The sequence below is a fragment of the Zootermopsis nevadensis genome, unplaced genomic scaffold, assembly GCF_977971745.1.
Source record: "Zootermopsis nevadensis isolate Lab colony 2312 unplaced genomic scaffold, Znev_1.0 Znev_ptg000008l, whole genome shotgun sequence".
Classification (NCBI taxonomy): Eukaryota; Metazoa; Arthropoda; class Insecta; order Blattodea; family Termopsidae; genus Zootermopsis; species Zootermopsis nevadensis.
In genome coordinates this window covers 13,734,016-13,746,554 of record NW_028259140.1, presented here as the reverse complement: position 1 = coordinate 13,746,554, position 12,539 = coordinate 13,734,016, and the positions used below count along the sequence as shown (strand labels likewise).

The window sequence follows — 12,539 nt, the reverse complement described above, 5'->3', positions numbered from 1 at the left end:
GGTGGTGAAATCATACTTCTGAATGATAACTTAACCTCCAATGACATGGGAGCTTGCTTGTTATTAGAACTCTTCCACATTCTGACAGTCTTGTTAGAACAATAACAATCAAGACTAGTGACAGGGAATATAAATGACCATTTGCAAAATTATCTCCCGTAACTTTCAATATGAACAACCAACCAGACTCTTGAAATATCGTATACATTTACCTCAAGAACTGAGCAGTGATGATGTAATTGCTGAACAGAGTTCAAGGGGAGTATCTTTGGTAACAAATTATGTAATCTGGCAGTTCTGATAATGTATTTTGGTCAGGTAGTATATTTTCTGCTGTTGCATTTGTCTTTTAATTCCATGCTTCATCCCTATATGTAGTAAACAGTACTACTAGAAAAAAGCAGCAGTCATTTGTGACCACTTCTCTGTGCTGTATGTTGTAGGAAGCAGGGAGTAAATGATCCTTTTAACTGGTTAAAAGTGGTTGGTATGAAAGGATTATTACCATGTCATACTATATGGCATAAAGGGCTTTAAGTTCATGTATTAATATTTGATTTTCAGTTCTTAACTACTGTGTTATTTACAAAGGGTTTTGTATTAATTTATTTTCACGCGTGTTCCTTTGAAGAATCAATGGGATTTGTGCTTCTAAATGCCTATTTAGATTGATTAGCCTGTTACTATCTGTAGGCTAATAAACTACGTTACAAAATTTTTCAACTGTAGTATGACTGTCTGAAATTACATGTATGTAGTAGAGATGTTCTCTGCAGTGGTGGTGAACAGTATTTCATTGCCAGAAGTTATCATCTATCTTTGTCATGAGTGGATAATACAAGGTGTAGTTAACCAATTTGACCATTCACATATTAATGTGGAATATTCAAATGAAATTTAATTTTATATGTGGAAGTATAACATATTCCAGATCATTCATTTAGTGACAACTCAGAAGAAGAGATCTCATAATGAACATTTTCTTTATTTGCTTTTGAATATGATTGTGCTTCATTATCCTCTGCATGTCCATTCCATCATTTACAAATAGAACCCTTGTCACACACCTCACCATTCCTTAGAGAAGTTAATCCCATGTAATCTGAAATCTGAACCAGGCACCTTAAATGTTGTACCCCAGTACATGGGGACAGGAAGATGCAATAAGTACCAGATATGTGACAGTAGCAAAGTGAGGAAGTAACATGTAGCACAAATTTTCAGTGGGTTCTCCATTTTACACTGACCTGTGTACAAGTTAAATTTCATAATTCACAAAATAAGTTTTGCAAAAACTTTCTAGAAAAAAGTACCCATGTTACAATTACTGTAATTTTCTGTTGAGAAGCAAAAATGCACCCCTTACATTGCAGTTTAAAACTGGCACCAACAGGAGGATTAAAGATGGCAGTTGTCTGCAGTTCTATAAAAACAAGCACGTCAAAAACAACTTCAAAATTCTGCTTTGGCTACCAATCATTATCATCACTCAAGTCATCGACATTGCTCTTTAGCTTGGAGAATAGCACATCTCTGACTTTGGGTCGAGGGTCTTCTTCCAGTTCTGTTGGAACAGCTCCAGCCTGCCCAAGAATCCATTCCAGTTCTGTAAGTAGAAATTTACAGCTGATAGGCTCTATTTTAAAGAAAGTAAGGATAATGTCATTTTAAACTAAACAAGTGTATTTACTTAACAGGTGCAAAAGAAGTGATTTGTTATCTGCCTGCATTTCCTCACACAATACTGCAAGTGGGGTAGAGTTGGACTACATTTATCCTGGGTTAGCAGTGGCTCCTTGATGTCCTCTGACAGTGATCCAATTCATTGCATCACAGTATTATTAGAAAGAGAAACCTCTTTAAGTGCTTCATGGTAGTTCTTACCATACCTAATTTCACACATTTTGATTGCTGCCTCAGGCTTCTTATTTTTAGCAATTAAATATGAGACTTGAAATGAGGCTTTAAATGATTTTGTCAAGTAGTCTGCTGTTTTCAGATTTCTAACAGTTTCATTCAAAGAATTCTAGTGACTAATTCATACAAGATGCATGTATTTCTGACATATGCCTGTGCACATTTCTTACATTTAAACTGTTATTTACAAGAACTTCACCACACACAAAACACATTGCAGACATCAGTCTTCATTCACAAGTTGTATCTGGTATTTTCTTATCCTTTCTGTTTATAGTATGAGAACCACAGCTTTTTTGTGTTGAAGTGCTTGCAATGATGTCACTGACAGGCTCACCACTTTTAGGGTGTTTTATAAACCATGAATTCATATTTGTACTCTTACTGATTTTAAACTGCACACCATTCTAATTTCTACCATTATGAATATCAGGAATATCTGAGACCACAAGGATTTCTAATAATCTGAGCTTTAACAGATGTATTTAATATTTCTTTTATTCCTGGCTAAGAAAATCCACCAACAATTACTGTCATCGTTACCAATGCGCTTGGGTCAGTTTCACTGGAGAATACCACCTGCAATTATGCTCAGACTGCCTAATCTTTAGGCATCTCATGCTCATGTTAACAATTTTTATTTGCACAAATTTCTGTTTTTCAGGCACCACTATGGCTCACACCAGTTAGTTTGGGAACCACTGCTGTAGACACTCCTGACATTCTAAGTTCCAATCTCATGTCCATGTTCCATTCCTTAGGTCATTACAAATACACTGCCCAAGTCTGAGAGACTGTGTAACATTCCAAAACATCCTGATTTTTATGGCAGGGCAGTATTAACCACCAAGCTGGAGAACCACCCCTTGTCAGCTGTCTGAAACTGCTAATTCATTATATTTGCAGCTACCATCCACACCTGCAAGCCTTCTCTCTTAGAATTCACAACCTGAGAATGCACCATGCCTTAGTGAAATGGGACCCACTTAACATGGCCTAGATCAGTGGTCCACAACCGGTGTACCATCACAAGGTTTCTGTGCCATGAATTTTTGTAATAAATTGTTTTTTTGGATATTATAGTCAGAAGAAGGCAATATTTTATTGTGCGTAATCAGAATTTATATAATGCAGGTTCATCATCAGTAGTTTTATTCAGAATGTTATTTTGTCTTCATATGCCTGCGCACATACAGTGCAAGGATTGAAAATGAAAATACATATCTATGGTCATGTACAGTTTTGTACCCCATTTTTGAGAGGTAAAATATTGTGGTGTGCCATCATGTGTCTTTGACAAATTACAGTATGCCAGGAAAATTACTTCTAGGATTTGAGGTTCTTATAGTGGCATGTAGTCCAGCAGAAGTTTATTTACATTTCAGAGGTACTTGCTGCATCCATCATCAGTAAACTTCTACCACACTACACACTGTTACAACCCAGAAGACAGTTATCTTCAAAATTATTTTTACTCAAATTCAAAAATATAAAATGTCAAAGTGCTACATCTTCAGTTCTTGGAGATGGAAGTAGTAACTTTCGTGTTGAAAATTTTTAGTTCTTTCCTTTTTCCTCCTGGTTTTTTCCCCACAGTTCAAAATTTCCAGGAATTTTACATCTCTGACAAGGTGATGGTAGACTAGTGCTGACTTGAGACATCCTTACACACTCACTATAGAGGTTAACCCTCTACAAAGACCCAGGGAGTTTATGAGACAAGGGACTTACAGGAAGGTATTAATTATGGCTACCCATAAAACAACTCGCTACCACAGAGCTTCCATCTAAAGGTTGACTTTTCTCAGCAGGGAGCCAGCAGTTCTGGCTTATCACCTTGGTGACAGTATCAGCCAACCTGGGGAAGCTGAGAAGACAACCAACCATTGACTTGTTTTCTTTGGGACAAAATGGAACATGGTAAATTAAAAATAAAGTGGCAGAAGTCACATAAAGGAGCCCTTCAGTATAGGACCTCCATCTGAAAGATGATTCCTCTCAGCAGGAAGCCAGAAAGTGGAATACCATCTCAGGAAGCTGACAGCATCAGCCAAACTCAGGAAAGCTGAGAAGACAATTACAAGATCCTGCTATGTAGGATACTGTACTTCATGGGATGAATAGTGCTGCACAAAATATATACAAATGGTCATGGTGCAGGGGTCAGTTAGGTGCTCCCTCCATTACATTTATTGCATACTCACCATCCACAGACAGATTCGTGCCTCGGAATTCATGTGGCCCCACAAGCTGCTTCTTTAGGTCACCTTCAAAGTATATAAAAATAGATGGCAGGTTACTGTCAGGGAAGTTTGGGATGCAAGTTGTGGAGATGCTCTTCAGGAACTTTGTGGCTGGGAACTTCACTGATAACTTTGACAAGTGTTGGTTCAGCAGTGAACACAATGGGATCCTGCACAAACACAATTCTTCACGTTAATTAAATCATTACTCAGCAGAAACCTGCTCAAGTGTTGCATGCCACTCATCCATGAAACTTACAATATCAGAGATCTTTTATGGGAATGACAGATTGAATGCAAGTCTTGTAGGAATTTGAACATATTGTGTTTATTTTTATAACATAAAACATCAAGTCACTGCACCAAAATTATCTCTAACAAGATAACAGGATAACTGGAAGATGAGCAAGTAGAAAAAAAATCACTATGTACACGTAAGAAGATTAATCAAGCAGTCTTACCCTTGCTTGTAGAGATGCAGCACAACCCACACACCTTCTCCTGCTCTGTTTACATGTTGCACATAATCTTCTGCACTGATCTCCGTCACCTCCCCAAAGCGAGCTTTTGCTGCTTCGGCCTTCATCTGGGCGATGCGTTTCTTACGATATTCAAGGATCACTTTCTCATCCTCTTCATCTTCCAGCTCATCAAGTTCATCAATGGACAGTCTCTCCAGCTGTTTGCCACCTGCACAATTCCAGAAAGTACTGCTACAGTCAGAGTCGGTAAAAATGTTCTGACTCTGACCTCGATTTTTAATCTTAAGAACAATTTCTATACCGTGAGAGCCACCGGTGGCCTCACGCTTAGGGAGATTCAATGACGCGTTGAGCCACATGGTGTGGGAATAATGCTTTGTAACTTTGGCTCCAGTACCTTAAGAATACAAACTGTCTACAAATCAACCGATTTCTGCAAAAATCATTATACTCATACTTAAATATGGGTTATAAGTCTAAAAAGTAGGTTGATGATTCACGTGGTGATAATGAAATCTCTTATGGTGCCATTTACCATTTTAGTAGGTTTACCCTTATTAATACATATTGAGATTTTATGAAGGAGTCAAAGATTTTAGTACTGACTCCAATGCCCTGGCTGCAGTAACATTCGTTATTTCTCAACATGGCAATTACAAATCTTAAACTCTGACTGTTAGTAGTTTATGAACCAGATTGCAAAACTTCCTCACTTTTGGACTGCTTCTCTTCTATCGTTTTTTCCAACATGTTGATGATATCTGTTTCTGTAAATTCCTTTTCTTTCTGGGGAAGAATCCCTTTGCTCCGAAGGATATCATTCCACTCTGTGTCCTCATTTGGATTCTGCAAATCAGTCATGATTACCAAGTTATATGATTTGTAATAATAATTAAATTTAAGGCAATTAGATTAAAAGGAGAAGAAAATATGTAAGACAAACAAAGGTACTAAATCAGAGAATTGATATAATTATGATCATAACATAGTCAATGGTGAGTAGAGTAGGAGAGAAAGTAATATATAATATATGGATAGTAACAGTTATAGAATGTGGTTAAGAGAAACAATTTTTATTTCAAATATATTAAGGTCCCTGCATGTAACATTAGCAGCTGATGCACATCTAGCTGAAGGGCTGTAACTGAACACAGAAAAGTCTTACAGGTATGAAGCAGGAATTTGAAGTCCAACAGCTTCCAGAAAGGAAGGGCAATCTTTCAAACCACAGTAGATTTTGATAAGGAACACTGCAATACCTCCTCTTACATATGGTTTGGAGTTTTAATACCATAAAGTATTAGCATAGCTGTAATGCACATGGGGGAAGCAACAATTAGAGCAAAGGGTTTGGAACTTTTGCTGGATGCATTCCAGTTTGTTGGCATCAGTAGTTATAATAGGGTTCCAAATGACTGAGGCATACTGAAGCTTTGATCTAATGGAAACTATAACATACAGGCAATCAAGAAAAGAGTGAAAAGGTTAAATCGCATGAACATCATTTGCCTGTCTCTATGTTTTCAATTATAAATATGTTTTCATTTGCGTACGCTACGGACTATAGGGGTGGAGAGAATATAATAATTCATTGTGCAGGTGTGGTAACATACGTTTAGATCCTTATAACTTTCTGATTCTGAGATTTAGGTCATCTTTAACAGTATGAATCACAGTAGACATATTACCTGCATAGTGTAATGTTTCCGTATTTAATTTCGAAAGATCTTCCAAATACTAAAACAGTGGTCTCGAATGCACTTCAGTAATGTCTCCACTTTACTTCCTGTACAACGAAAGTAAACTAATAACTACTTATACTTAATGACCCCATATCTGCCATGCAAAGCTCAGCAATCAGCTGTCGAAACTATAAACGACTGGAATGGAGTAGCGAATGGGAATAACCGCATTACACCTTGGTTATGAGTGCTCAACACGAGTCCATGCTACACGATACCTAATAAGTCGTGGTATGTTTTAGCTGTATAACGCAGTGAGACATGGCTTTCGTGTTTGTAGGTTAGGGACGTCGTAATTTCGGCTGTGTAGTCTTTCATACCTGTGACAATGTTCAGTTTTAGAAGTAAACAACGAAATCAATACCACTTGTAATTAACTACGCATTGTAGTAGCAGGTCATCTCCGATACGTTACTATAATGGTGTTTGCACTAAGAAATATAGTAAGAAGCAATGCCGGTTACGTCAAAAAGTACTGGTAAGTCGGTTATGTTGTTTTATTGCACAGTAGGGTAATATAACATAGTGTATGTAGGTGTTTGTTATTCCCCGAATTATTGTGTGAGAGACCTAACCTGACTCATCACTACCAACTTAGTTCACAGCTTTCATACCTTTCAAATATTTAACATGTGTAGTTCGGAGCAAAGTGAAGAGGTGCTTTTCTTTTGCCACACACAGCCAGGAAGGACATCTTATGATAAGAAAAGCGCCCCAGAACACGAGATGTTCGGCCTTACTTATTCTGAGCTTCCTATTGTATTTTAAGAGACATTCTGTGTGGAATTAGGATTTATTTACATTCTATAGAGCCTTCATAATACAAGCCAAGGATGTGGAGCATGTCATAGTATGAATATGAGCACCAAGTACAATAAATGTCAAAACAAAATTGTAACTTCATACTTACTACAGTTATTTACATAAATATTTGCAGTATTTATAATTTTCAATTGAAGTGAATTCTTCTGCGGAGTAGGAGTGAGATAAAAGATAATCTTTCAGTGCTGGCTTAAATGCTTTTATATCATGATTTAAACTTTAAATGCTGTGATTAAGGGTATTGAATAATTTGATCCCTGCATAATAAGCACCTCTGGTAACTGATGAAGTTTGCACTTGGCTGATGGAGATGATGAATATACCTTGTCTTTATGTTGTAGGATGTAATAAAGATGTACGTCAGTTTGTTTGGAACTCCTCCATTTTATTCACAATGAAATATAGCAATGATAGAAGGTATTAATTTTCAAGGGGGAGTATGTTACATTTCTTAAACAGTTCTCTGCATGAGACTATTATAAATACTCTTTGCTGTCTGTTGAATTCCCCCAGACGTTAATTCCATATGACGTGATGGAATGGAAATAAGCAAAGTAAACTAATTTTGAAGTATTGTTCATTCAGGGATGTTGTTTACAAAGAAATATGAATATATGTAATTTTATGTGTTTTGTTTCTATTGAATAAAAATTTCCTTGGATATTATCCATCGTCTAGTAAATATAAAACGTAAAACGACGTTTCGGAGATGGGACTCTATCTCCGTCTTCAGGTTCCTACACAGTTGGGCCCACTAGATAGAGCTAATCCCTATCGTCCGGAGATAGGGATTAGCTCTATCTAGTGGGCCCAACTGTGTAGGAACCTGAAGACGGAGATAGAGTCCCATCTCCGAAACGTCGTTTTACGTTTTATATTTACTAGACGATGGATAATATCCAAGGAAATTTTTATTCAATTGACTCTTCACCATCGTCAAGAAGTTTTAGATTTGATGTTTTGTTTCTAGACTAAACAAATTCTATATTATAAAGGTTTATTAAACAGTGTGTGTGCAGAAGAATTAATTACCATCGTAACAAAGAATGGCAATTTTTGGTGCAGTCAGTAATGTTATATTGAGAACCAGTTTCTTGACAGTCAGTTCATTGTCAAGACTCAGACACAGTATGGCACCCCTATTAATTGCAGTTTAGGAAACTGTGTGATGCCATTTTTTTATATAGCTGTGTGTCTCAACTCAAAATTCACTGTCTTGCACTCATCACTGACAATTCTTGGATGTTAGGAAAAGTTTTGAGATTATATGTGCTTCCGCTTCTCACCTTTATCTTTATGAATATATCATCAGCTTTTGTTGCCAAGAACTTGTATAATGAAGCTTTGTGTTCTTAACAGCATGTACAATTTTCTTGTGAGTATGTACAAGGCACTTAGTGAGTCCTTGCTAAGATTGCAACATTACCTCTCAGTTACATACCCAGTGGTTTGTACTACCTTTGATGTGATAAAAGCTGACATTAATGACGGATCATCTGGCTTTTTAATAAAACATGTTACTCTTATTATAGTGACAGATTGTTCCTCAGTGTGTTAATATAAGCCCTTATTTTAGGTTTTACAAAGAGAACCTGCCCATAATCTCAGTGCGGCATCACAGCTATGATCCTGATGGGAAGACGACGGTTCAGATATTGAACAGAAATGTAGAGGGGTTGATGATTAACTCTTACAGTCAGGTATAACATTTGTAAATAATTAATTACTTAATGTAAGCACAGTTAGCAACAAAGCCATGTTGTGGCTGTTAAATGTGTCAGAATTTGAATTCTTGAGACCAGCAGTCACAGACAGGGCCTGCTTCATGAAATATTTATTTTAGTCTTAAAGACTGTATCATATCATTAACCGTTGAAAACTCCAACAATGCACTTACAAAATATTTTATTTGTTTTGTGTGGCTGTGTGATGGATTCTGTCATGCTGGTGAAGGGTTGTACATAAACTTTAGTTTTTAAAATTGTAGTTCTTTGCTTAGTAAAATAGTCTTATGTGTCTCATTGTTGCAGTTTGGATTCCGACTGAATAATGGAATGTACATATTGGGACCTATGGCCATATTTCCTCGCACAGTCCTCAGTTGGAATGTGGGCAGTGAGAGAGATATTAATGAGGACTCTCTGTCACTTTTCTGCCTGCTTGAGCCAAAGATTGGTATGAACATACAGTATATCCTTGACATAATGATTATTTATAAAATCTGGAAAAATTCTCTTTCTAACAGGTACTTGACTGAAATGCACAAATGAAGGCAGGAGAATGCAGGATGCAACATAGCAAGGAAGGTTGGTTACATGCTTGCAGGCCAGTCAGTGTCAGTTGGCTGAAGTGCTTGCTTATGTATAGATGTTCTTCACATGTTGGTGTTCTGATGGTCATTGTGGTGATATGATTCCTGCTCTTCATTCAGACAGTTTTGATGATGAATCTTTCACAATTGAAAGACTAAAACAAACACAGTACTCTGTAGATGAGCCAGAGGACTGATGTACAGCATTAACCAGTATTTCCAAAAGAAAGCTATGTGCCAAGCATTTGACAGCATTGAAGATGGCTGTCTTCTGGGTTGTTGCGCCGTGTAGTCTGGTAGAAGTTTACCGACGTTTCAGAGGTCCTTGCTGCCTCCATCATCTGGAGGCAGCAAGGACATCTGAAATGTCGGTAAACTTCTACCAGACTACACGGCGCAACAACTCAGAAGACAGCCATCATCAGACTTACCACCATGAAAACGTCAAATCATACATTTCACAGCATTGCCATGTGTAGGGAGTGGACGGCCAAAGAAAATAAAATCAGACTTTGGGCCATACAAGGAATTTTTAGGGAGACAAAATTTTCCATCAATACAAGTGGTAGTGTGGCTCTTCATTCACCAGAGCAAAAAACCAGTGACTAAATTGGATGATTTTAATAAAAATTTGCTGCATTACATAATTTTTTATATGTATGGGGCTGGAGAATTTCTTATGCCACAGAGACTAGTTGTGAAAATGAAAGAAGAGGCAGGATTTAAGGCAGCTGAAAATCCATGTTGTGAGTATTGGTGCATATGGATTTATGGAAATTTAGTGATGGGAGGAAGCCACAAGAGCATTGTTTTTGAATGAAACTTGGGTGAATCAGAATACAAAACAAGATTCTGGCGGATGGTTCCCTGGTTCAGCCCCGACAGGATTCATTCCACAGAGCTAAGTTAATTTTTCAGTCTAAATTGAATGCCTGAACAGATAATATGGCAAGGTGAATTCAGGGATTTCAAAATGTGGTTTACCCAACAGTTTCAACCATACCTAGCTCCCAAGTACATTATTTTAGTTATAACACCAGCATCCACGAAGTTCAGGTGGAAAAGTACCATGTACAAATACAAGAAAAATGAATGTTACGGCACGGCTATCCAGTGAACACATTCCACACATGGGTCCAAAAACATGCCTAAAGTTATTGTAACTGATTAAGTTGAGTAGCCATCCATGTGTCAGATGATAGGTAGAAACATATTCTCCATGTAATTTGTGTAATTTCTATCAAATAAATGTTACAATTTCTGACAAAGAATTATTTAACTTATTGGTACTTTTTAACACAGCATTCTAACCACTCTGCAGTCAAAACAGTGATTCAGTAATGTTGCACAGTGGATCAGCACCACCACTGTTCATAGAAAATATGTATTTATTGCATTTAGTTTATTCTTTATTAAGCTTGGTTAAAAAGAAATGTTTAATTTCAGCATCTCACTTGCAAGACTGACCTCTCCCCATGGTAAGTCACTTGTTTACTGACAGCAGTATTCATGACTGCAGAGATACCAGAAAGAGAGTGTGTTTCACAGATTTCATTGTTTCACAGTGTTCTTCAAATACTTATAACAGAATCTATCTGGGAAGGAATTCAGATATGTTGCTTTCTGTTTCTGTAATGTTAAAAGATGCATGTTAGGGTAACACTCGCAGATGATGTAAAACTTGTACTATGATCTCTAATAATTCAAGAAATTCTGGCAGGTTAGCTCCTGAAATTTCATTATGGAATATCACAGCATATATTCAGACGTACAAGGTGGACACGGAAAGTATCTACATTTGTTCATCCAGTCAGGCTCAAACACTTCACTGATAGACATGATCTCTTTCTACAAAGTTGCAGATCAAGGTTGCAATTATCCACACTATTTTTATATTTGCAGATATCCTTGTTCTGGGAGTAGGAGATGTTAGGAGCAGTTCAGTGCTGGACAAAAGCGTCCTTACCTTTATGACAAAATATCGCATCAGCATAGAAGTATTAACTACAGAACAAGCTTGTGCAACATTCAACTTCTTAAATTCTGAGAACAGGTGTGTTGGAGGTGCTCTGATCCCCCCTAAGACACTGCAGCCTACAGATGATGATGTGTTTATGTCTAAGAAGAGACACAAACGATTGTATGGATCTGGTGATGATGACTGATTAACTGATAATGTATTAATGAAATGGTTATATTATGTACTTTGGTATAGTGACGTTAGATATTATCCCATCTGTGTATCCATCCATCCATCCATCATCTCATTCCTCCTGTTTGTCGCAGATTGCATTACTCATCAAACATTGACAATGTTTAGTTTTGAGGTAGCCAATTAAAACCACAACTTGGAAGATTTATTGTTAGCCGCTTACCAGGAATGTTTCCAACAAAAATTATAGACCATGGTATTGTTAAATTATGTTTTAATTCTATTTTGACTCTTTTCTTTATGATGTAATTTCTGAAGTGATGAACGTATGTGATGTACATGTCTTAGACCAGCTTCTGAAAGGAAATGAATACTGTCTGAGTAGAGAATTCACTTGACTTTCAAACAGAGGTACCCATGTGTGCAGGCGCACAGCTGTGCTAATACGCAGAAACGAAACATCAGCTGACTCTGTTCTCTTTTAGTTTTCTAGCTTTCTGGTGTTTTGTCTCTTGTATTTTTGGGATTTCAATGTACGTATTGAATTTAATAAATTAGTCAGGTCATTAGTAATATACCCATGATATCAAGAGGCAGTGTTTTAGGACAGCATTCAGGATGACTTCATGGCTTCAAGGTTGAGTCAGTTATCTGCTCAGGCAGAGTATACACTTGCTTTTTCTCTTTATATTTCCTGTAATAACTTATTATGTGATTGGCTGGTTTGCATTAAACTTACATCCAGGGTGATGACATTATTAATCACAGTATATCTTCAAAATTTTGACAGACACATCATCAATATGGCAGCAATACAGACTTTGAGGACGGGAGCACCAAAAATGCCATTCAGTGCAAGAACCGTCCATT

At 37.1% G+C, this 12,539-nt stretch overlaps 2 protein-coding genes across 7 annotated transcripts; one reads left to right on the top strand and one right to left on the bottom strand.

Moving 5' to 3' along the window:
• Positions 1 to 966: 966 nt before the first annotated feature.
• viaf (viral IAP-associated factor) lies at positions 967 to 6,525 on the bottom strand. The gene is made up of 5 exons (XM_022062918.2): positions 6,331 to 6,525; positions 5,356 to 5,488; positions 4,622 to 4,850; positions 4,122 to 4,330; positions 967 to 1,606 (listed from the first exon to the last, which is right to left on the bottom strand). The coding sequence occupies exons 1-5, from the start codon at positions 6,334 to 6,336 to the stop codon at positions 1,470 to 1,472; spliced, it is 714 nt and encodes a 237-aa protein (XP_021918610.1). The 5' UTR covers positions 6,337 to 6,525; the 3' UTR covers positions 967 to 1,469.
• A 78-nt stretch (positions 6,526 to 6,603) lies between these two features.
• Positions 6,604 to 12,431, top strand: LOC110829308 (NADH dehydrogenase [ubiquinone] 1 alpha subcomplex assembly factor 3). Of its 6 annotated transcripts, XM_087345165.1 has the most exons (5): positions 6,991 to 7,234; positions 7,548 to 7,623; positions 8,783 to 8,906; positions 9,237 to 9,381; positions 9,982 to 10,788. In XM_087345165.1, exons 2-5 carry the CDS (start codon positions 7,601 to 7,603, stop codon positions 10,335 to 10,337), a joined length of 648 nt encoding a protein of 215 aa, XP_087201291.1. In that variant the 5' UTR covers positions 6,991 to 7,234; positions 7,548 to 7,600; the 3' UTR covers positions 10,338 to 10,788. The 6 variants fall into 6 exon arrangements, with proteins under 6 accessions (XP_021918608.1, XP_087201292.1, XP_087201293.1 ...); XM_022062916.2 differs by lacking the exons at positions 6,991 to 7,234; positions 7,548 to 7,623 and adding an exon at positions 6,604 to 6,862; XM_087345166.1 differs by lacking the exons at positions 6,991 to 7,234; positions 7,548 to 7,623; positions 9,982 to 10,788 and adding exons at positions 6,637 to 6,862; positions 11,420 to 12,431.
• The last annotated feature ends 108 nt before the right edge of the window (positions 12,432 to 12,539 follow it).